The sequence below is a fragment of the Rhyacophila brunnea genome, unplaced genomic scaffold (assembly GCF_057557595.1).
Source record: "Rhyacophila brunnea isolate RB1 unplaced genomic scaffold, BYU_Rbru_1.0 scaffold_4, whole genome shotgun sequence".
Lineage (NCBI taxonomy): Eukaryota > Metazoa > Arthropoda > Insecta > Trichoptera > Rhyacophilidae > Rhyacophila > Rhyacophila brunnea.
The window spans coordinates 43,554,922-43,580,499 of NW_028233068.1; the positions used below are offsets into that span (position 1 = coordinate 43,554,922).

General features: G+C 33.8%; 2 protein-coding genes across 2 annotated transcripts; both read right to left on the minus strand.

Annotated features, from left to right (window-relative positions):
• Positions 1-2,021: 2,021 nt before the first annotated feature.
• Positions 2,022-11,672, minus strand: LOC147067404 (vitellogenin-like). The gene is made up of 13 exons (XM_085953594.1): positions 11,642-11,672; positions 10,941-11,045; positions 10,326-10,537; positions 9,518-9,772; positions 9,208-9,426; positions 8,635-9,125; positions 6,849-8,072; positions 6,521-6,740; positions 5,381-6,401; positions 4,366-5,301; positions 4,083-4,281; positions 3,114-3,912; positions 2,022-2,171 (listed from the first exon to the last, which is right to left on the minus strand). Exons 1-13 carry the CDS (start codon positions 11,670-11,672, stop codon positions 2,022-2,024), a joined length of 5,862 nt encoding a protein of 1,953 aa, XP_085809720.1.
• Positions 11,673-20,017: 8,345 nt separating this feature from the next.
• Positions 20,018-22,565, minus strand: LOC147067405 (uncharacterized). Its single transcript, XM_085953595.1, has 5 exons — positions 22,499-22,565; positions 21,964-22,082; positions 21,703-21,864; positions 20,546-20,683; positions 20,018-20,089 (listed from the first exon to the last, which is right to left on the minus strand). Exons 1-5 carry the CDS (start codon positions 22,563-22,565, stop codon positions 20,018-20,020), a joined length of 558 nt encoding a protein of 185 aa, XP_085809721.1.
• Positions 22,566-25,578: the final 3,013 nt, after the last annotated feature.

Below are 25,578 nucleotides of genomic sequence, written 5' to 3' on the forward strand. Positions count from 1 at the left end.
AATGCCTTCGCGGAAGCAGACGAAAGGCATTATTTCGAATGTAGAAGTATTGTGGGTAGGAAAAACAGAAAATAAAGCTTTTAATTTATCTCAATAGGGCCAGAGATAGAGTATCTGCTATGACAAGTCAACATGTAAAGAGTACGTGACGTAATAGTATCAGTGTGCAAAAACCACGAGACATAACATTGTCTGCGCATGCAGCGCTGTGACGTAGGGAACTTGATATAGATGTTGGTGTATGCGTATGTTGTTCCGAGAAGAACTTACCGACATCCGTTAGAGCAGTGGTTTTCAACCACCGGTCCCGTGAACAAGTTATTACCGCTTACTTGGGGATTCAAGATCGCAAGATCCACCGGAATCACCTAGGTCCAAAGAAGCTTTTTATCTGTGACGAATGACTCGGTGAACATCAAATGATTTGGAAGATGATAATCATTTTCCTTAAACAGAAAAAATTGTGTATGAATGTATAACACAATTTTGGAGTGTGTATTGTGCCGAATATATATGATAAACTATTATTTTGTAATTAAAAGTTGTACTTATGCCGTTCTTTTTAAAAATCAAAGCAAAACAAATGAGTGGATACAATTTGGAAAAGCTTGTGCTTATTTTATGTCATTGTATGGTGCTATTTGATAGGTAGTGAAAATCTGTTTACGTCAAAACGAGTCTCCGCGGCTTAGCTCGTTTTTTCCCGGCAGGTTCGTCACTATCGTTCTACTGAGCAGGCGCAGATATCGCGTATCCCAATTGTCGCGTGAAAATTCAGAAGCTTTTGAACTTTTTTGATCTATGCATGCAATCTTACAACATGCACGATAATAGGTAGGCACGTGATTACGAGTTAATTTTTTGTTATGGTCACGGCCCGCGATAATACGTACTGTCAGCTGCAGTAAATCCATGCACGTGAAAACGGGGTATAATAATTAGAAGTTTTATTAGTAAGTTCTTTTTCCACAATTATTATAAAACACGCTAAATCTATAATTAACTATTTCTTTTATTCAACGAATAATTCACAAGATTTACGAATATATCGATTGCCAAAGTAGCTGATTTGGAAGGAACACTGATGGGTAGGTATAGAAATTGACCAATAGTTAAAATTTGTCGCTATTAGTATGTCACGCCGTAGCATAATGGCTTAATGCGACGGATGAGGCGTATACTCGGGAGATACAGGGTTCGATTCCCCGTCGGGGTGACTTACTTTTTTCAAAAAAGATTTTTTCTATTGGTTATTATATACTCTATCAGAAAGTGTTTTTTTCACGCTAAATCTGTTTTATCCATAGAGATGAAAACGGTCTTGGTATGCTGCACTGATTTATAAGTCATTTTAAATAGATTTTTTTAAATTAATATTGTATATTACTCAACACGTGGTTGTAAAATTATATATTTTTTCAATAAGTATATTAATTTGACAGCAAAAAAATATTATGACCTGATTTAATTGATATTTCTGGTAAAAGTGATAAAGATTTATTATGGAAAGTTGTATGTTTATGAGATACACTATTGCTAAAATAATTCGTATGTAATAAAAGACAAAAATAATATATAGTATTTTCAATTTATTGCTTTCAATATAACAATCTTAAATAACATTTTGCTTAAATACTTTATTAAATAAAACTCGCCGAATTATAGTTTATAATAATAATAATATGCAATCATTAAAATTAGATAATCACTTAATAATATAATATACAAAATCATTTTTACTTAAAAGCCTAGAGTAAAGTAAATTATTAATGTTGAAAACATCATGAAAGAAATATTGTTGTTTTCACTGTGAGAAATTTAAGTAAGAAGATGCGATGGTTTATAATCATAATCAGAATCCATAAAAATGGTTTATCAATTTTGGTAAATTAGTATTTTTTTTTTTTAAATATTGCAAACGATGGACGAAATATTTGTATTGTTTTAATATTCCAGGCTTTTAGTTGAATATCGCTAGGGTCAGGTAACAGGTTATCAGGCTTTGATCGTCGTCAGACTATTCAAGCTTCACAAGATGTGGGGACCTTGAAGAAGCTCTGTTTGCTGGGTGTGTACTGCTTATCATTCAGATTGGGATTCTTTCCATCTCTGATCTGCTGTTTCAGCTGTATGAAGTGGTCATCTTTGTTTGACTGGCAGGCGACGTTCACCTGTTATTATTAATAATAAACAGATTATAAAATCTATCGGTTATGATAAAAGTTGTTGTTAATTATTGTTTTGGAACAAAAAGGAGCAATAAATTTATAAATCTATTTGCTATTTACAAGGGGAGATAAATAAATTGAAATTGAATAGTGAGTGTGCCAATAATGCACATATTATTCACAAAAAATAATTAGTCGAATCAACGTCTCTGAATTTGAGCATTTTATACAGATATCGGTATAGAGGTCATTATTATAAAGAGTGGTCAAAAGCTAAATCTTCCTTTGGACTAGTGATTTTAGGCTGATTCACTTTTTACCATGTTTTTATTAGCTCGTATTCTTGTCTGTCCTGTACAAACTTTTTCTTGTTTGTCCAAGATTTGTATTGGACGATTGAAGATTTTTAACTAACTTCCCGACTAGCTAGACATTTGAAACTTTTAGAATATACCTATCAGAACACGACGACAATGCATTCTTTTAATACTTTTAGCCATCTTTAAGCAGAATTGAATTCATTTTCAGTTAATTCTGTTTTCTATGGAAAGTTATTTCGGAGAAAATCGTAAAAAGTAAAACACTATTATTGGTTGTTAAGGGGGTCCTAGCAACTAAATTATTAATATATACGTGCGTTACTACGGATATCTATATGAATTGTCAAAATGAAATTTCAGTATTCTATATTTATTCAGTATTTCTATCAAGTACAAAAAAAAGTATTTATTAATACATAGAATTGTCAAGTTTATATGATTCAACAGAAAATTTAAAAACGTGGAATATAAAAAGTTCTTTTTATCTTGTAATTATTATTATTGTACACATACGTAATGAACTACGTGCAATTTCAATAAGCTTTTAGGTATTTCGCTCTCTGTATCAATTTAGGATGCGTAAACGGAGACGACAGCCATACAATAAAAGCTAAGAGGAACTTACGCGAATCTGCGTTTGCTGTTCAGGTCTGGAGTTCTTTCCGCAAACAGGAAGACTGCGGTACGTGATGCAGATCTGTTCATCCTCCTCGAAGAACTGTACTTGACGCTGAGGCTCGGATCCTTGCTGCTGTTGCCTTCCGAAGAACTTGGTGGACAGCAGAGATTGTTTGCCTTGTTCATTCTTGTGTTGATCATCACGAGTTAAGTAAGACTCGCTGCTCTCTGATGATGATGATGAGTCTGAAGAGGATGATGAAGAAGAAGAGCTGGATGAAGAACTAGATGAGGAGCTGCTGGAGGAACTGTCATCATCGTTATGGCGGTTGTTCTCATTGTAGTAGTGAGTGTTGTAAATGGCAGGGTCATAAAAGTCACGCTTGACGCATTCTTCTTTGTGCGTTTGCTGCTGTAGTTTCATGGAGCGTCCGCTGCACTGCTGCTGGGGAAGAACGAAAGAAGCGACAAAATGGGATTCATCGCGGAAGAAGCAGTTTCCCGGGGCGTAAAGATCGTTCTTTTCACCGGTCATGGCTCCACAGAGGCCGCTGGTGGTGTTGCGGTATGAGTCGTCTGTTGCTTGGAGGTGGAGACGCTGTCCGTCGAAAGATACGCGGAGGTTTCCGTTATCGATGTGAACATACAATTCGCCGCTGGGGAGAGACCAGGCCTCCAAGAGCTCATATTCTCCTTGGTTGTCCCAGAAGGTAGAAACGTGAGAAGATGACACGGTCTGTTGTTTACCGTTTACGATCAGTTTGTTTTGTTGAAGCTCGACGTTGATTTGTTCTCCGAATTGAGTCCTATAAATTTTTTAAACAATTAATCATATGACTTTACCAAGTATACATATCATAAGTATAATACTTTCCTTTTGTTTTTAAAGGAAAACTTAGAATTAGTAAGAAAATCCTTGAAACGAATAATATTTAGTATTAAAAAAAGAAAATACAGAAGTAAAAACATAATTTACCTGTAGTGGATATGGACTTCTTTGTGTGAGTCTCCCAAAGATCTCATGAGGACAGCGGACTGCTGAATGTAAGATTCCACTCCTCTGGGTCCATATTGGGAACCGTTTTGCATAACCACATGCCAGCAGTTATCGATGGTGTAGTCGATGGTCTTGTTGGAGAAAGTTTTGATTTGGGTAGAATCGACGGCGCAAGTTGCTAAAATATATAAAAGCATTATAACGGAGTATGTTGAATATACCAATATTTTCTACCAGATTCATATAATAAAAACACACTTACGGTTAAATTGGTATCCAAAAGCCTTGTCTGATAATCTCTCGTAGAAGGGGATGTTAGGGTGGAGAGCGATGATTGATTTAGCCCAGGTGTTTAAAGGTAAGTCGCTGAATTCAATATCGACCTGAGGAGTGCTGATTGATACATTCAATGCGTGGTAGTCTGGGTAAAGGCGTGCCTCGAGCTCTACCTTGTTTTGCTTTCCCTGTGGGTTCACCCAGTTCTCTTCAACATTGAAGAATCCGAGGAAACGGCCATAGTTGTAGATCTGGTAAGTTAAATTCTTAGCCTGGTCTCCGACGTTCTGGTAAGAAGCCTGGAACTTGAAGTAATCCATGGTGTTAGCGCGGATGCTAGCGTTTTCGCAAGCGGGCATCAAGAAGTTCCCTTGTTGCATTTGCTGTGCGCACAACTTGGCCATTGGAGACTCGCGGAGGAACTGCTTGCGTTCTTGGGTCTGTTCCATCTTTCCTTGGAAGTTGATTGATGCACCGGATCCATGTTTCTGGCCATAGTTGACTTGGGCTTGGAAATCGGAGTAAGTTTCATAGTTGAGAGCCTTCTCGAAGTTGAACATGGGTGCATTGGGCATCTTAGCAGAAGCAGCGCCATAGATGTAGAAAGACTTGTCGTTGGCAGAGACTTTGTTGAAATAGATTATGGACTGGAATTTCTGGTCAGCCTGTCCACGAGAGACGGCGGCGGTGACAACATACTGTGCCTTCTTTTGTCCAATGAATTCGAAGCCGATGTCAATGAGCTGAGCACGAGATCCACCGATGGAAACCTTCTCGAGCATCTCTTCGCGGCGTCTTTGGCTATTAACCTTGTTGTCTGGATAGTTCTTGGTCACGTCGGAGAGTGAGTTCCATTCTCTATCCTGTTTTTCTTGGGTCCATGATCCCTTGTTCTTTTGTCCTTGAGTTTGCTTGTTGGTATCTAGAAAAAACGTCTCGTTATAACACAAGTGTAAATTATGAAAATAATATTTTCAATCAATTAAAATGAAAATACCAACCGTAAGAGAAGAAGAAGAACATCCTGTTGTTGGGGGATTGTCTGCCATCGTATGTAACGGTGTAGTAAGACATGGCGTTGGACTGATCTTCCATACCCGGGTGGATGATGTTTGACATGAAGCTCTGTCTGGTCATGAGGAAGGGATACATATTTTGGGGTTTGTTGTCATATACGGCCTGGACTTGGAAGACCATACCGGTGCTCTCTTGTCCAAAGTTGCGTTTGTAGTCAACCTCTGGGTGTGACTTGGCGATGACCTTGGTTCCCTTGTGCAACAAAGGAACGATGGAAGAATCACTTTCGCGGATTGATGTGTAAGGAGTTACGCTGTGGTGGAAAACTTGGGTTTGTTCCTTGTGGTTCAGTGGGCTCATGGCGATACCAACATTCTTGTTCTCAAAATCAATGTCAGCGTCGACCTTCAGGGGGATGTTGACCTGGTACTTGCGAAGGATTCCAGTGCTGATGAATTCATTTCCAAGAGTACAGTAGAAACCTACTCTTCCGTCGAAGTCGGATGCCAAAAGGAATTCGTATTCTCCGGAAACGTTCACGGACTTGGGCATTCCGAAGAATCTGTCGGACTGTGCGTTGATCTTAGCCTTGACTTGACCATTGAGGTTGATGACAACGGGGTTCTTGTATTTGAATATAAATGGCACACCCATAGCCATTGGGAACATGATTTCAACATTCTCGCGGTTGACAAATTTGGTGTAGTTGTATTGGTATCCCTTGTAGAGTTGACTGGTAGATTCTTGGAAAAGATGGGGCAAGTTGTGCATGAAGTCATCTCCCATAGCGAAGAATCTCTCTTGGTTCAAGAACTTCAAGAAGAAGTTAGCTTCAATGGGCTCTTGGAAATCTCCAGAAATCTTAAGGTTCTTTGCGATATCTTCGGCAGTGAATTTATCAGATCCTGATGAAGAAGGAGAAGCACGGTGCAATTTCTGGCCATGGTAAGCTTGGTTCTTGATCAATTCAAAGAATTGGCTGATGCTTGAGATACTTCCGGCAACCTATTAATACAAAACAATTTTTTGTTATCACAGGTATAATTAATATTAAAGCACTATTACTATTTTTATCATTTTGGACAAATTTAATTTACAACGTATTGATTGTATAATATAGGTACCTTTGATGGCTTCATCCATCCTCCGAGTTTGCTATTCAAGGTGTACATAAAGCTCTTAGGAACAATGCTGTCTACGCTTCCGATGTATCCAAGGGTTTGGAGGAATCCAACGTTCATCTCATCATTTTCAGATTCATACTCATCCAAGAATTTAGCAGAGTATTGGAAGCCATAGTTCTTGTTGTTGAGCATTGACTGGGCGGATTGAGCATTGCTAGCGCTGTAATATTAAACGAAGTTATTTTTGAGTTTTTTTTTACATTTTTACGAATTGAATTTAGATTTTAACACTATCATACTTTAAAAAAATCAATAAGTAGGTACTTACAGTTTCTCAAACTCAGGCTTCTGGAGAGTGGCAGCGTTGTTGATTGCTGACTGGATAGCAGCTCGGACCTGGTAGCTGGAGTCGGTGTGAGTGGCTTGAGCCATACGTTGAAGCATGTCTGAACTGGGGGTGGCTTTCATCAACTGGAATATGGCAGCAACACGAACTTCATATTCAACTCCTTGGTTCTGGTAAATGTTGAACAGAACGTATCTGGCCTCAGATGGATAAATTCTGGCTAGCTGACTAAAACTCAAAACCATGTGAGTGCGCAAGAATGTAGTGATGCGGTGTTTGCCTTCCAAATATGGTCCGAAGACGGAAAGGATTGCAGGATGTCCCAAGTTGCCGATGGCCTGGATGTAGACTTGAGCTTGGTGACTATCTTCTTTCTCAATGGCGTTTTTCAATTCACGTTCCAACCACGGGAGAACCTCGCGGCTGACGATCTGGTAGTTTTTATTAGCCAAGCGACCGTAAGTGTGGATGGGGTAGTAGTTGTGAGCAGTTTTGTTATCAACATGACCCATGTTGATGAAGCTAGTGGCAGCAAGAAGGGCAGTACAGTTAAGGCTTGACTGATGACGCACCCTGGAGCTAATGGCAAATTTGAAAAAGTCACTCATGAGCTCTTTGGTTGGAAACCGAAGGGTCTTAGAGAGGACGGAGATGACCTGAGCTGCTTCTTCTTCTTTGATGATTTCATTTTCGATCCAGAACTTGATCTGAGTGTATGCGGGTTGAGTTCCAGCTTCAGCGACAGCATCACGGTATACTTTGAATGCCAATGAGTTTTCAGAGTGGCGTCCATGGGAAGACGACTGGATAGCTTGAGAAGCCTCTTGCAATTGCTTTTGGTTCATGTATGTCAAGAAGTTGACGAGATGGTTCCATTTGGTGACAGTTCCGACTTCAGGCATTTGATTGGGATTTTCCAACTCGCGGCCGATTTCGTTAGCAATCCTTACTGATTCTACGACGTAGTTCATTCCTTGGTGTTGTTTGGACTGAACCTGGTTCACCAATGTGATTGGAGTGGAGTCCATACCGGGAGCATCCTCCCAAGAGTCGGAACCCTCAGAACTAGATGATGAAGATGAAGAGCTGGAGTCAGAGTCCTTGTTATTGCGGTGTATCTTCTGGTAAGCTTTTTCTTGGTTGTACTCTTTGTTATTTCTGTTGTTCTGGTTATCTCTGTGGCTTTCATATTCTGGAACAGCAGCCCTGAAAGAAATGTATATTATTAACTTGACATCGACTTGATTAATTTATGTATAACTTTCCGAGTATAAATGATTTAATGAATTAATTATCAGTATCTGTCAAATTATAGTTCTAAAGTGATGAATTTTGCTTCCATAATAATATGGCATGGAGCAAATTTCGCACAAAAATAGTACCTTAAAAAGTGCTCTCCCACTGTACCTTAGGCGTTCAACCAATATGTGCTATCAGTGCATGTGAAACGTACATATTGGGAATAGGAAATGCGGAAAACTTCCAAAAAAACAATAGTTAAAGAAATAGATATGAGTACGCGATCTGATAGAGGTTTTCCAAGTAGAGGAAATAGTAATGGTAACGACAACAAAAACACCCTAAAACCTACAGGATAGACAAACTCATAATGTTCGGTGGATGTACATGGCAGTGGAGAACTAGGGACATTTGAAGATTTGAAAGAGCTAGAGAAGGCCTTCATTCAGCAGTGAATTGACCCTGGATAGTGTTAATGAATAATAATAATATTATGTACTATACATTTTTAAGTGATAGCTTTATTTACCTCTTCATTCTGCGACCATGTTGGTTTTGTTGTTGTTCGCTGTTTTGCTGATATTCAAAATCATCCTGATAGTTTCTGCGCTGGTGCTGAAGTTGTTCGTCATCTTCATCCTGGTCTTCACCTTGATACCTCTTTTGGTTCTTTTCAAAATTGTTGTATTTATTGTTATGTTGTCCGTCATTGTTGAATTTCTCATCGATGTTGCTGGTGAAGCTAGTTCTATCTGAGTCTTGTGATTCAGAATATTTTGTCGAAGAAGTAGACAGGCTGTAGATGAGTGAGTTAGAACGACGAGATGGGGAAGGAGCTGACAAAGACTGTTTGATTCCAGAGCTGATGTCAAACAGAGTTACGTTGACGCTGCTGTAGACGGTAGCCTTCTCGGAAGAAGGTCCATACATGACAGGAGAGGCGGACACCATGGTCGCAGCATGAGCGGAGTAGATGGTGTTGTTGGAACGATCGGCGATGATGCGGGATACGGTGGTTCTCTGTGGAAAAAAATATTTTGATTAGGTAACAAGATTGATTAATTTAATAATAATATCATACATAATATAAAAAAAAACTTACGCTCATGAAGTTGTCAGCACTATGAGAAGTGTGTTCCCAGTGTGCACCTTGAGGTACTCCAAAGTGGTAAGCAACTCTCTTGTCGCATTTAGAATAGTCCTTGGTCTTGGTGATCTCGAGCAATTGTCCAGATTTTTGAGAACCGGGCTGAAGGAAGGGAGCCAACCAGAAAGATCTCTGAACTTCATCCAAAGGCAAAGGAGCAACTGTGTACAGTGTCTGAAAATAATAATTATATTATATAATTTAATTTTGTATTTTCTTTTCAGTGTATGAGCTTTTAGTGACTATTCTGAATTACGGTATTCACCTTGCACTTTCCGGTGACATCAGTTTCCATCTTGCGGTAAACTCCACTTGTTAGTTTTTCATCCAAAAAAGCGTTCTTGGAGTTATACAAGTGCCTGCTGCTGGTATCGTATTGAAGAGATCCCAAAATACCCTTGAGAATATTCTCCTCTTGGACTCCCATCTCTTGGCTGACTTCCAACTGTTGGACCAGACCACCATCCATGCGGACCATGAATGTGCGCTCCAATGCAGGGTAGGATTGGTATTCAAGTTTCTATAAAAAGACAATGCAATATTTTAGAGCCTAATCACTGTTAACGGGGGTGATAAACGAGATGAGTTGAGAAAAATATCACGAACATCCAAGATTTAAAAAATAGTCAATTTCTTTGAAAAATGAAAATATTATGAATTCGCGTTATAGACGCTGGAAAACAAACTAGTGCAATAATAAAAAAATATATAAAAAATCATTGAAAAGGTACCTCTAGCAGAGAACCCTGGGAAAGACAGAACTAGCTAATTATGGATAATATTATTTACACTGTCGAAATCGAGAGCTTTCATAATCTACTGTCCCATTATTTGGCATCTTTCTATTTTTGACATTTTCTAGGATACCAATTTGGTAGATGTTAAAAATCTAACAAATACATTGTCATGTGTGCAGTACTATTCTCTTAATGTTAAACATGTTGTTAGTATAAAACAGCGTTGTTCGAGAACTTAAAAAATGTATTCGGATAGTAAAGCTACTAGTATATGATTAGAGATATTTTACATGAAGGATTCTACTTATTTGATATAATTCAAATATAATTTCGTACCTCAGGAAGGGGTCCCTGAGCTCCCATGGCCAATCTCTGGTGGACGTGAGCATATTGGACTCGCTGGAGAGCTCCCAGAAGACGTCCTCCGCTCTGCACTTGGAGCACCAAACGGGCTCTCAAGAGAACACCAGCCCACTGGTCTTCCTCCTTCAAGGAAGTCAGAGTGCGGGATTCAACGGCATAATTGTAGACTGAATCTGATTTCCATTCTAAAAATGAAAGCGTAACATATTATTAATAATTTTACAATTATAGTTTTCACTGAAGAAATATACAACATGTTTTGTTATTTAGTATTAATGATATACTGATGAATAAAGGTTGTATAATTTTTCACCGCTTTCATAAAAATTTGAAAAAAACTGCACTGGTTAATAAAATGGACAGTCAAGTGGCTTTGAATCAAGGTTTTCTTTCTTATAACTTAGAAGCAATAGTTAGTAAGAAATATCGATGGAACATGTCTATATCCGGCAACTAATTATGTAACAGCTTTTAAAACAATTGAAAATTTTATTTAATGTTTATTATTCAGTTCTATATAAAGAATGTATAATATAGTTTAGAATTCTGTTGGAAAAATAAATTAATAAAATTCAAATTCAGTATTACCATCATAGGAGTTTCTGTTGAATTCTCCATCTGATCTCCTTTTGATTTGGTTTTCCTGGAAATCTTTTCTTTGTCCAGATCCAGCATTAGCCAGAACTCCTAGAGCTGAAATAACAGATTAACAAATATTAGAAAGTAATACACATATTTGTAATAACTCAGAGATGGAGATGGGTAGAATGTCTCTAGAATTGAACACACCTAACTGCCTGCCCAAAGGAAGGCTTGTTTAATACACCGGAAAGGAACAGAGGATTGGGAGACATAACTGGGGTATTAGACTGTGTGCAAAAAGATACACACGGTACATGAGCCTAATGACATGGCTGAGTAACTATGTGACAAACGGAGGGGAGTGGCGTAGTTGTATTATAATGTCAATGATGATGAGGAGATGGATAATATGAGAATGAACAATCATAGAGCTTGAAAATCTCTTACAGGTAATTGTGGGAAACAATTGTTAGTTATTGTTACATGTATGCCAGATGGCTAATTTGATTCGTAAAATTCGTAAATCAGGTAAAACAAGATCTTTTTTATTAACAAAGTTTTAAAATCAAGATTAAATCAATAATAACGGTTTTAAAACCAAAAAATGACAAATATTAAATTACTTGAAAATTATTAAGTAAAAAATGACAGGTTAAATAATGTTCATAATAATGATTACATTGATATAAATTATTTGTTTTACTTACCCAAGAAAGTCAGTAGAAAGAAAGCCCTCATGTTGATGAGTTCCTTAGAAAAGCTTGTATCTGATCACAGAACAAGTTTGACTGTCTTCTGTATTAAAATTTCAGGCTTTTATAGTGCAGCCCAGAGCATAGAAGATTTATTTTTTGTTTAGAAATGAGTGCATGGACTTTGCTATTTTATGATATGATTTTTTGATAGGGGAAATGTTGGATTTGCGGAGCGGTCTAAACATCTATGAGTATGTCAATGTAAAAAATGAATTACTGTATTATTATTATAGTTCAAATAGAAAACAACAAGTATATTGAATAATAAAATAGTTTTTTTAATAGTAATGTCCTCTTACGGAGATTTCAATGACAATTGAAGGAATCCAATAATTATCAATGAATGCGAATCTTTAGAATGATTTGGTATTTTTTGACATTTCATTTAATTTATTTATATAATTTCACTTTTTTTAAACAATAAGATTGTTTAACATTAATTATCAACAATACGCGATATTGTCACCTTTATTCCAATGTATTTTAAGTTAAATTTTCAATGAAAATTATATTCTCTATACAAAAGTATGAAATTTGGACGAAGTACATCTAATCTAGATGTCTATGACCAGGGTTGTTTACGAGGAGGTTGTTATTACCGACCATATCCGATCCTAATAAGATCATATTATGGGCCTCCACAGGGTGGAAGTTTTTTATTAACAGATTTTGTTTTTACGAGAAATGGATGTCAGCCACTTGCTCAACCTATTAGGTCTATACTCTGACTCAAGAACAAATTGAAAAACAATAATATGTGTACTTGCCAGACCCAGGATTCGAACTCGGGACCCACGACGCTATAGGCCGACGCTTAAACCGCGCGGCCATCGTGAGTGTAGTAATTTGTTATCTTAAGGAATTTTAAGATCACCTAGTTGCCAGATAAAACTCGCAAGAGATGAAGAGATCGCTGGGATTCGGTTTTTGAAAATTCTGAAGAAGTCAAATAAAAACATACCTAACAGCTTACAACGAGATGGAAAAGAAGGCCAGTATATTCAATTATACTTTTAAAGTATTATTCAAGTAAGTTTTAAACGTCTTTATACGATTAAAAAATATGTATAAAATAATTAAGTAACTCTATGTCATAACCCTCATGACTAAGAATCATGATCAATACCTCTATGATCATGATCACTCCCGAATAGGTTCTACAAAACTTTAAATCAACCTTCTTTAACTTTAGCTTTCCTCTGCAAATCTTGCGGTGGATGTCATCGATTTTCCATCAGATTCTTTCACTTGGTCACTCCACTTCATCGGTGTTTGCTTTTTGCCCTTTACCAGGCATATTACTCTAAGTAATTAACATTTAGAGGCTATCTAGGCCACTGCGGAATGTTATTTCCTAAGATTCGTAAAATATCATGTAATAACACATATAAAAGTCTCTTACCGATGCGCAGCTCATGTAGTATCGAAGAATTGGTTCTGTTTTCCGTTCAGGACACCCTCAATAGTCATTGTCAGTACCATATCTTGAATACTTCAAGCATTTTCATTTCCTCGTAATGTCCAGGATTCAATTCCATACATAACAATGGAAAACACTGATGACTGCATATTAACCTATTATTGAATTTGTTTATTTAGAAATACAATATAATGTTATTACCGTTATACAGTGTACCTACTCTGCATTTGGACGCCTGAATAGTATCTTCAAAGGGGTAACCGGGCAAAACAGAACATGACAAAACAGAACAGTGACAAAACAGAACATGAAATGAATGTTTTATTTTCCCCTAGCTGTTCTGTTTTGTCACTGTTTGTTTTGTAATGTTCTGTTTTGTCATGGAACCCTTCAAAGGTGACCTTCCATTGTGTCTTAAGCGTAAAGTGTTCAACCAATACCAGCGCTCATGTATGCTTGTGAAACACGGACTATTAATGTAAGAGAAATCAAAAAATGACGAGTGGTGCAACGTGGCATGTAAAGATGCATGTCGGGCATACCGTATAAAGATCGTAAAATAAACCAATGGATAAGATAGCACTGATATTACGCTATGTGAAAGATGACGCTAAGCAGATGAAATGGCTATGGAAATGCCGTCATACAGTGGTATTCAAGGAGCACTAAACGCCTACAGGGGCACCCTTAAACCCACTGGATAGACGAACTCACAAAGTTCGGTGGATGTACATGGGAGCAAAGAACTAGGGACCGAGAAGAGTGGATGGAGCTAGGAGAGGCCTTCATACAGTAGTGGATCGACCCCGGATGATGATGAGATATGCAATCGATAAAAATACCTAATGACTGATGACAACAAAATAAATAGTGGGTCTCAGGTTCAAATCCTGGGTGTGACAACTACACATATTGTTTTTCAATTTGTGTATAAGTCAGAGTATGGACCTAATAGGTTGAGCAAGTGGCTAACATCCATTTCTCGTAAAAACAAAATCTGTTAATACAAACATCCACTCTATGGAGGCCTATATGATCCTATTAGGATCGGACATGGCCGAAGAAGAAGAAGAATTATGTATTTAATACAAATTAGGTTGTACGTTCCGAAATACCCGACTCTCCCCTTTATTTGCAAGAAAATCTATTTATTTAGTATAACAGTTATGATTCGTAAATAATTATCTTCTTATTGCCATCCGAGATATGTTATTGACCTCTTATAAAGTATGTCGCGATCTTTCATAGTAACCCTAAGTAATGTTTTGAAAATTGTAAAACACAAACGTAGACTTTAATTAACCTTTCGGAAGAATGTCTATATAGATAGGTGATTTATGTGTGATTTATTTACATTTTTAATTTGTTGTAACATTGTATCATTATCATTATTTTATAATGACTCTCAATGCACTGATGAATGGAACTTACTTTATCAGGTGCTTCGGCTAAAGTTAACAACTCCAGTAATTCACCTTTACTTCGTAATTAATTGTTTAACAATGGTATGTCTTTCGAGCGGTTTATTGATCTCAAATTTTATACGTGTTCAATATTTTTGATTATTCTCTTACCGATGTATTCTTTTTCGATCTGTGCGCCTTATGACCAATATTCATTTCACAATTAATAGTGTGTTGGTTGTATTGTTAGCCTATCTATTGATATTACTTATTTTTGTAATAACTAGAGACCGGATTATATGTAACACAAAAAGCTTGAAATATGCATGAAAGGTGTCAAAATATGTATAGTGTAAAATAGTAATTTTCAAAATCTGCATACAATTAGTAAGAATCGACGATAATTATTATTAATTAACAATTATTTAACATTTTGTTACTTTCGTAAACGTTAACAATCAGGTAGGTACTGTTCCAAATGTTCGGTAGTAAGATTGTGTTTTCGATCACTCAACATATTTTTATAAATTCTAATGGATTCAAGCTCTGTACTATTCCATTTAAGTCGTTTTTTGCGACCCGGGTTTCGCCTCTCGGCATCTTCAGGCGTCGTGTACACTCACCAAAGGTAAACACACACTGACAACTTTGGGGAGTGTACACGACGCCTGAAGATGCCGAAAGGCGAAACCCGGGTCGCAAAAAACGACTTAAATGGAATAGTACAGAGCTTGAATCTATTAGAATTTAAATTCAAATTCCATCAAGTACCTTCGGTCGATAGTATTAATATTAATATATTTTTATAAGTGGAGAAGGACCGTTCCACATCCACTGAGGTAACTGGGCAGTATTTGAATTTGGGTGCTGTGTTAGCACTTATTGTTTCTGGCAAAAGTTCACCCGTCTCATTAATATAACTATAAATTTGACGTAAAGGTTCAAAGCCTATTGTTCAAAATGTTTTTAAACTTTTCACTAAGTTTACGCAGGAATATCTCTGGCAATTTGGAGTAAGTAATTCATTATTTGACGGATTTTATTCATTAACTGAATAGATTCAGTCTACACCAAATCTTGAGTTTGAAGCTTTTAAATATTCGCAGGTATGTAGGAAAATGAGTGCTTATCATAGATAGCTATGTAACCATTGATTTTTTTAGTTTTTATTTAGTTATCATAAAAATTAAATCAACCGTTCTTAACAATGAGAATCAGGATATAGGCCAGGCAGTTTTAAAAGCACGTTTTAATTATAAGTAAACAAATAAAGTCAAAGATACCATGGATTTTTTGGTTTTTACTAGAAATGAATGTTAAATAGTTGCTCAAAATATTAGGTTTATACTTTGGGTACAAACAAATTTTGAAAAAAAAACAACAAATAAATTTTCTTGATTATTCAGGACTGGAACCCGAGATCCATGGCATTATAAAAACAATACGTTACCACTCGGCCATAAAGATAGGTACGTAAAAAGCATGTGATATAATATATCGATGGTATAATGTCACTACCCCGTATCTGACATATATGACGAAAATTACTTTTTGATATACCTACTAATAACAACAAAAATACTGCCCATCGACTGCGAATTCCCATATCTGTAGTTATTTTAACAAAAATGATACAGTCATTTTAGTAATTTCCCGTATCTTAACATTGCAAAAATAAACCTGTAATAACCCGTATCTTGTCTCTAAGCTGTCAAGCGTGTTGCATGACGTGTGTTGAATTCAGCTTCAAAATGTCACTTTCAAATTATTTAAAAGGTAAAGCATTAAGTAATAGAACAAATTTTGATGTTTATCTTTATATATATGTCACATTTTATTGGATGTTATCATTATATTAGGCGTATGTGCTTTGCTTTAGCACTTTTTACGTTACGGGCTATTGGCAAGCTATATAGTTACAATATGTGTGAACTATTAACTGTCAGCTACGGGATATTAAATATTTAGTTTTTTTAGCTTCCTGCACAATTTGTAAAAAAGTCACTTACGGGATATTGACATTAAGACATCGTCATTTAATCAAAGCATTAACGTACACTTCGAAACTCGCTGCGTCATAATATGGAAGACGGAATAATTCCGATCCCTTCTTAGATTCATCACTTTTAACTCCGACTCCTTTGTTTCGGCAGAGTTACAGTACACGGGTACAGAAGGACATTTCATGTCATTAAAGATAAATGACAGCAGAGGAAGTCAAGATTCATTTATATTTTCTTATACTCTTTCTTTAACCACTAAGGTGCATGGTTGCTATATCAGTCCCGTGCGGCTTCGTTTCGGGACAAGGAAGTGCGGCACTAAAATAATTTTATTTCGACACGTTTATAACGTGTCGTATCACGTGCCGTGCATAAATCGCGGCTGCATAATATACATGGTGAGTAACTCGAATCAGTTATAAATTCTTGTTTTAAATGAGATCATTGATTTTGAATTCATTTAATTTAATTATATCCAAATATAATATGAGATGTTGGTATTTATGGGCCAAAGTAGAATTTAGGGTGGCAAAAATTTATGTTAACTGATAAAATGTCACCTAATTCGATATCCAAACTACACGTACATATTTGTGATAAATTTACAGTTAAAGATTTAATGTTTCTCTTACACAAAGGTTAAAATGGTGTGCCGAAATATTATTTGGTAGACAATTTATGGGTGTCCCCGACGGGGAAAAGTCGTGAAGTGTCTGCTGGACAGTAACCATAGTTCAAATAAATGAAAGACAACATATTATTTAAAAAATATTTATTATTCGTAAAAATCTAAATTTAATTACAAAAAAACTCTTGATAAAATAAAATTTATTATTAGCAAATTATAAAAAATGCAATTTAATAAAAATAATAACATATTATTGCCTTACGACAATTTTCTTTTAATATTAGGTATAAAAAATGTAGAAATAATACATACAAATATTTTTACTTTAGAGATCGGAGTGACAATTTTGTCGTCATTATAACATCAAACATTACTTATATACTTTATCAAGCTATAAAAAAAAACTATTATTCTTCACTAAACTAAAAATATTGGTCCTTTTAAAATGAGATCTTTTAATATGAGAATCATTTTTTACAATATAAAAATATTATTTACAACTATGTATTTATATAGTTATGTAAATACATTTAAAACATATATATTTATTTAAAATAATATATACTTATAAAATACTTCATTAAAATAAGCGTGTTATTTCCATTAATTGTTTATTTTAAGTGATACCAAGTCGATTAGTAGATGGTATTGAGTGGTTCAAAATATTAATTGTACTTTAGTTGAAACAAATAAATTTAGGATCAGTTATTTAATTATCTATAAAAAAAACTAAAGAATGTGTAGATTAAATTCAATTGATAAGAAAATATATCGTACATGCCAGTGTATTCGAAATATCATAATTTAAATTGACACTTAAAATATATTATAATCATTACATTAGGTATAATATATAAGCGATTTGATTTCATCTGATAAGAAAAATTGCAGATACATAACCAAAATTTGAAAGTCATTAAATTATATCTTCTACTGTTACATTAAGTAGCCATTTAACAAGTTGGCTTTTAGAGAAAACTACTGAAGATATATAAATTTGTTTTGAGTAGATCTGTCCTTATAATTAAGAAATACCGAAACTTTTGATATAAAATATCATTAACCTAAAAACCTGAGATCATATTGAAAGACGAAAACATATTTATAATTTTCACAATTTCAAATATAATATAATAAAATATAATATAAATTTTAAAATTTTTAACTTGCTAAACATAACATATTATAATATTTACTAATTTATAGAAGAATAATAAATTCCAATAAAGATTCGAATTTCTTTGGTTACGAATTTTCATATTTTAATATAACAAGAAAAAGGCAGTTTATATCTAGACAATTAGTTTTGATAATTTTTGTCAAATATTGACATCGTAATTCTATAACACGAGATCTAATACATACGTATTACTATTATAATACAAGAGATCTTCATTACGTTTATTAAAAGAAACATAATATTCTTTATATCTATTTTACAGTTTTAAACACTATAGACTTGGCAAGAGTTTAGAATGTGTATTATTATTTATCAAGTATAAACTAATCTGTACTATAATTTATATTATATACAAAGATAATGTAGGTATACAATCCTTCAAACGTATTTTGATCTGAAAATATATTATTTAATTTGGTCATTTTTTATATATATAACGTGAGAAATAAAACTAACTACTTCTTTTTCTTAATCTCGTTAATATACCTAAATAATTAGTATAATAGTCCATATTTACATGTATACCTTGTCAAATTAATAAAAAAAAACACTATTGCACGCCGACCAATGCTTCTTTTAATACAATTGAGAAGTAAGAAAGTAGACTTAAATGCGATTGAAATAATAATTAATATATTCGAAAACGTATTTGCTATTTATAAAATACCTAAAAAAATAAATGATATTTTTTTTACAAAAATTCATTCAAATTGAATTAAATATTAATACAATTTATTACATAAATTATTGGCATATATCTCCTGGTTTCACATTTTATATTTCCAATTTTAATAACATTTTAATATATTTTACATATGAATACAGAAACATTAAGTACATCTTTCTACAATGATTGCCAACCTCATTGGTTAAAGGAAACCTTCAAATATTTTATGAAATCTCTACTTGGCTGTCATATATTATTAGGTTCGTTATGTACAAAAATTACATACCTTTTTAGTTTATGTTTCGCTTATTGGTTACAAACAAATTGATTGTGTATACGTTTATAATAATTTTAAGCATTATTTTATAAAAAATAATACTAATAATAATAAATCGACTAAAACTTTAAAAATGTTTTAAGTTTAATTAATAAGTCACGGAAAAACTCTTACTTAATTACCAAAAAAAGGTATAAAGTCGTATTTCTATTCGTCAACTTTTACGATTTATAAGGAAACCTTGGCACAAGGTAGAAGTACCTAAGAATTGAGTTGAACGTCAACCTTAATGCTGTGTCCACATTGGCAACAAGTTGCTGGCAACCTCATTAAATTTCACGATAATTATCATAATTTATATGCCCATAAATTATTGTAATGAAAATTTATGAGGTTGACAGCAACTTGTTACCAATGTGGACACCGCTTAAGGTTAATCGAAAATAATCACAGCATTTTCAGTTCATATACAGCCAAATATCTTGCACAATTTTTCATTGTCTAGGTTTTACAATAAGTTTATCGAAAGCGATAACAATCAAATGTGTAGATTTGGGACTTTATTTCTAATAAAAAATGAAAGCTGTAATATGTATAATATATATAGTTTCCTTCTACGATATATTTTATATTTGTGTGAAAATAATTTCGCTGAGAAAACATTATTAATGCAGTTGCCAAATTCCACATTAAATTTAGCTCGTTTTTATAAATTAAAATGGTCTAGAGTGGTCTTAAATTAAATTTAATTCACGAATAACTTTCTTCATAATATCCAATATTAAACTGTTCCTGCACGTATTGATCAAAATCTGCTCCATCCTGATCAAACACATTATTACAATTTAACCTATCATTCACTTTACTTACCTTTTCTCTACTATCTACATTCCAATATTCAATATTATTATAATGTTGAACATCACCAATGTTTGAACAGTTCATATTATTACTGGAAAGTGTATTTTGTCTGCTCGATTCAGATATGTCCAAAAAATTAAGACGTTCGTCCTGTTCATTACAAACATTAGATAATATAGTATTTTGATTACTTTTGATTCTCTTGTTTCCATTTTTTCTTGTTTCTTCTTCAATGTTATTAATTAATCTTTTACTACTTCGCAAGCCAAGCATCGCTTTTAAACTACTTGTATCTGGTTTTAAGCTATTTGATATTTTGTCCATTTTTATTTTCTGCTGTACAGCTATCGTGACTAATTTGGAATTCTTGTGACTTTGAACATTTCTTTGTGATGCTTCTTGTGTATATTTTATAGCCTTTCTTGTCTCCTGTTGGAGAATCATTTTGTTGGAGATTCGGCTGGTCGGTGAAGAGTGGTTCTTTACGTGCTTTCTTAGACTTGATGGATCAGTGTAGCGTTTGACGCATCCTTCGATTTGACAGGCGTAAGGTCTCTGAATAAAAGAAAAAAATCTTTCAATGAAATTTATATGAATGAAACGGAAACAAGGAAACTTATTCCAGTTCGTTCATTCCAAAGCATATCCTATACATAAACAAATATTTAATATAATTATAATTCTATATATAGATTCTAATATAATTCGGTTAAGTGTTAAGAATTAGAATACGTCACCAAATTTGGTGAGTAACTATTACATTCGTGTCCGGTTTTTTTATTTCTTATAATATTGCTTGACTGAAAAAATATTACTTCGTCCATATTTAATTTTCTCATAAAACTGACTAGAAGTGAAGTTTTGATTCATATTCTCACACACACGTCCACCTCTGTAAAAAAATCAAATAGTTGCCCCTCGCTATTTCCACTCAAAAATATATATGAACGTTTTCAAAAATAGTTTTAATCAAAATATATAAAAAAATATATTTCCCTAGATGAGGATTTTCTATAAATATTAAATATGCTTGTGAATATCCCTGCCTTTAAAGTAGGTACTATGAATGGTATTGTGAAGACGAGTACTTGCACACCAATATATCCTAAGCACATGGGTTGGTATGGAAATGGTGCAAATTAGCAATATACCTAAGTATATGAAACATTTTGTTTTAAATATTGTGTAAAGACTGTACTATTTCCTACTAAAATGACTTCATTTAAAACATAATGATGCATTCGTTTATAATATAGTAACTGTTTTATAGCATTTTTTTTTTCAGAAGAATAACATAAAATGAAATTAAAAACTGATTTTAGCCGCTTCCTGAATTCGGTCGCCTTTGTGTAATTAATGCCCATTTCGCACGTATGGCCCTGCCCTACACATCGTAAGGAAAATATATAACTATATTATCTACAGCTACATCTTAAACCATTATTGCATGACGGATATCATTGTCTTATAAAATTATAAGGTTACGTGTGCTGTTTTAGCTTCTTGACTAATGAATGTGACCAGCAATATTCGTCGATTAATTTGAATAGTTATAAAATTATATTAATACTTACAGCATTAAAGTGCGTCCTCTGATGTTTAGCTCTATCTGAACTGTTGGAAAAGGCTTTAGAACACCTTGGTGCCTGGCATCTGTAAGGTCTCTCTCCAGTATGTGATCTTCTGTGAATTTTCAAGTTTTCCAGTCGAGAAAATGCTTTTCCGCATCCTGAGAACTGTTGGAAAAAAAGAAATGATTTATTTTATATTATTATTATCCATTATGTAACATAATATTAATAATATAAGCCAATTTAACATATATTGTCACTTACCCCACATTTGTTTGGCTTATGCCCACTATGTACTCTCATGTGAATAAGTAGCTTGTATCTAGCGTTGAACGGACGAGTTTCCCTTGCACATGCACACCATAGGCAGCTAAACTCTTCGCCTGTGAAATAAAAACATCCAAAATTAATAATTTAATTATAAAACAACGAATAATGTACTTATGCTAGTAATGACATAAAAAGTTTACGGGTAATTTGATAGTGATGAAAGCTCATTAATAGGAGTTTTATGTCAAAGGTTAAATTTTAATTATGTTGAAGCTTTACGAAGTTTTAAAACTTGATTCATTACGAATGATCGACTGTAGTCGAAAATTGATTTCCTTTAATAAGTGGTTTATTTTATAATTAATATTCTCAGATATAAGCACCAATACAATTAGCATTCAATTTTTTGACACCGGTCGATAATATTCTACACAATCTATTAATTTATCACTTATCAGTCACAAAAATATGTCACATGACAAAAAAATGTTAGATAATTATAAAGAAAATAAATAATTATGTTAACTACCTTTGTAAGTGTTGACATGGACCTTCTCAATGTGTTCAACTAGCGTGGTTTGGTTCGGAAAATGCATCTCACAATCCCTCCAGAAGCATATACGTTCATCTGAAAATAAGGACTAAGTATTATTTTACCATACTATTTAAAACAAATGGATGCTGTTTTTTTTAAAAGGTAATTCAACCTCCAGTATTTACTTTATTTTACGTTTCTGATTGATATAATTATTTATTAAATTATACAATAATTGTTTAAATTTAGAATAATTATTTGTCATTAGAATAATATTAACAAACATTGTTTGTGACTATGTACGAAATTCATATTTTGTGAAGAAAATCTTACCTTTTTGAGATTCTACCTCACCGCCATCATCTTCAACACTTGTACTTAAAATTTCTCCTCCATCGTGAATGTCAAAACTGGATTCCTTCTGCTCACAATAATCTTCAAATCCAATCAAATTATCATCATCTTGTTTGTAATAACTTAAAGAGTCCAAATCTTCAATCAAATTATTCGCTATTTTTTTCTCATCAAAGAAACTTAACTTGTCGTCATTGTGAATGGTTTTTATTTCATTATCAAAATTGTTTATCTTTTTACTTTCATCATATCCAATTTTATCAAATAATTCTGAATAATCAGAAGTTTTAACTGTTTCATTCTTATTATTGGCTTCATTTGAAAATAATATATTATTTGGATAGCAATATCCGTCCAAATTGTCGATTGTTAAAGGTTTGGTCTGAGGTGTTGTAATATAAAGATCTAAATTATTGCAAGTGATTCCATTCTGTGGAATGGATGCATCTCTTTCGGAGAATCTTCCAAAGTGTTTAGAAAATGCTGTTTCTAGTGGCGGTAATGGAGTCTTATGTGATATTCCTAATACTTCATCTGAGATGGAATCAGGAGTTAGTCTTCCAGTAAAATTACTGTCAAAAAATACATCGTCTTCCTTGTTTTCACATTTCTCATCTAGCCAGCTGTATTTATCGTCTAGTCTAGTAAAATTTACATCAGAGTAATATTTCCAGTCAGGTTCTTCTAATGATGCACTTTTTAGTGAACCATAATCTGAGAGTGAGCTATGAAGATTGTTGTTGCTGGTCGTATAACTACACGTTGAAAGTTCAGACATCGTAAAACTATCACTTCTGATGTTTATATTGGATGATCTTTCTGATTTTTTCTCACAATATGTACTTTTTATATCTTCAATGCAATTTGAATTAAAATTGGATTCTTTTTCATTCCAAGTTTTCTTAACCTTTCCTGTACTGTCATCAAGCAATGTCAAATGAGACGTAATATCACTATTCTTAGGATTTGGATCATAATTATTATCCTTATTATGATATTGTCTACCCTTTTCAGACTCCAGCATAAACAACGTGTTGAAATGAAGCTCTAAATCTGATATCGGCTGATAATCATCTTCCAAGAGTCTGTCATCATTTGAAGATGTAAACGGTGGAAATGGTGGAGGAACAAAAAATGGATAACATGGATCTGATTCAATAGCCATGTTTATTTCTTGGAAATACTTTAATATTTATTTCTACCCCCAAGTAGTGTATAATATAAAGTAACGTTTTTTATGATGTCACCAAATGTTTGACCTATATTTTGTTGTCAAATTTAATCCATAAATTGAGTAAAATCTGAAAAACATGTGCTCTCTTTTTGTATGACCTCCAAATACTCAAGCGGAAGCAATTAAAAAATCGCAAAAGTCTTTTTTTTAATAAGTAGCAAAAATTAATATTTTTAACTATTTTTTTTTTGATTTTGTTTTTATCAGGTTTAACCTTTTGCGTTGTATTTTTTAGAGATGTAAATGATTCACGACTATTGTTTTAATATATACCCATTCATTGTATCATCTCTAAATACGATTAAATCGTTTTTCTCTTTCATTCTTCCAGAAGTCTCCCACGATGGCATATGGTCCAGGATTCTATTCTCGTTCAAGAGTTCGTGTTATCGAAAAAATAACGCGCGCCACTCTTAGAAATCCTCAAACAATAATTATTATTATCACCAACACGTTCCTTCGTTACTTGAAATATGGCGTGTGTCGATTTGAAAAAAATATCATCCTACTCTTTCTCTTTCTGTCTTGAATTGTAGATCTGGTTGAGTTTGAATTGTTTTTTATTTTAATTAGAGATGAATGAAAATAAACTTCTCTCAACATGACCGCATGCTATTATGAATCCGACGACACTCGTGACATCTGTAATAGAAGAAAATTATGAATTAATATTTATGAATCGATTAACCGGCAAAGAGATCAGTTTCACTCTAAAATATAATAGCCCAGTACTTATATAAATAATAACTTTTTTTTCTAATTTGTATTATTTAATCTTGTATAAGACTCAATAGGGTGGGCGATTGACTAAAAAATATTCCTTGTAAATAAGTCAGTTGACATTACCTTCCCTTCTTGATGCCTAATTTTTTTTACTTTTACTTTTTGAGTGAACAATTATATAATTACTTTGTTTTATAACGAATTTGAGAAATCTTTCAATGAAAATTCTCTGTAGATAATTATGCGGGGCTGTATAGTATTACTAACACTCTATGCAATGATCGAGGAATTTTAATTAATTATGCTAGTGCAAACATTTTAGTGTTCTCCATATTTTTGTGGTTACATGTAAGTTGTACGTATGCAGTTCATTGTGGGACACTTATTCATGCGCCGGAGTACGTGAAACATGAATTCGTATAACATTTTATCAAATGACGAGTTCTTCGTTGAACATTTCACCGTGGAATACATCTGTTTGTATCTTAAAAAATGCGACGATAATTTGCAAATAGTACTGTTCCAATTAGATTAACCCTAACCTAACCTAGTAATGACATCTCATAAAATTCGCCACATACGTACAAATATACTCCACGGTGAAATGTTCAACGAAGAACTCGTCATTTAATTAAATGTTACACGAACTCATGCTTCACGTACTGCGGCGCACGAATAAGTATCCTGCGGTGAACTGTTTACGTACAAATTTCGGGATACGTATTTTTGTACGGTGTCAAGTTATGGAATCCTGGGTCCAAGT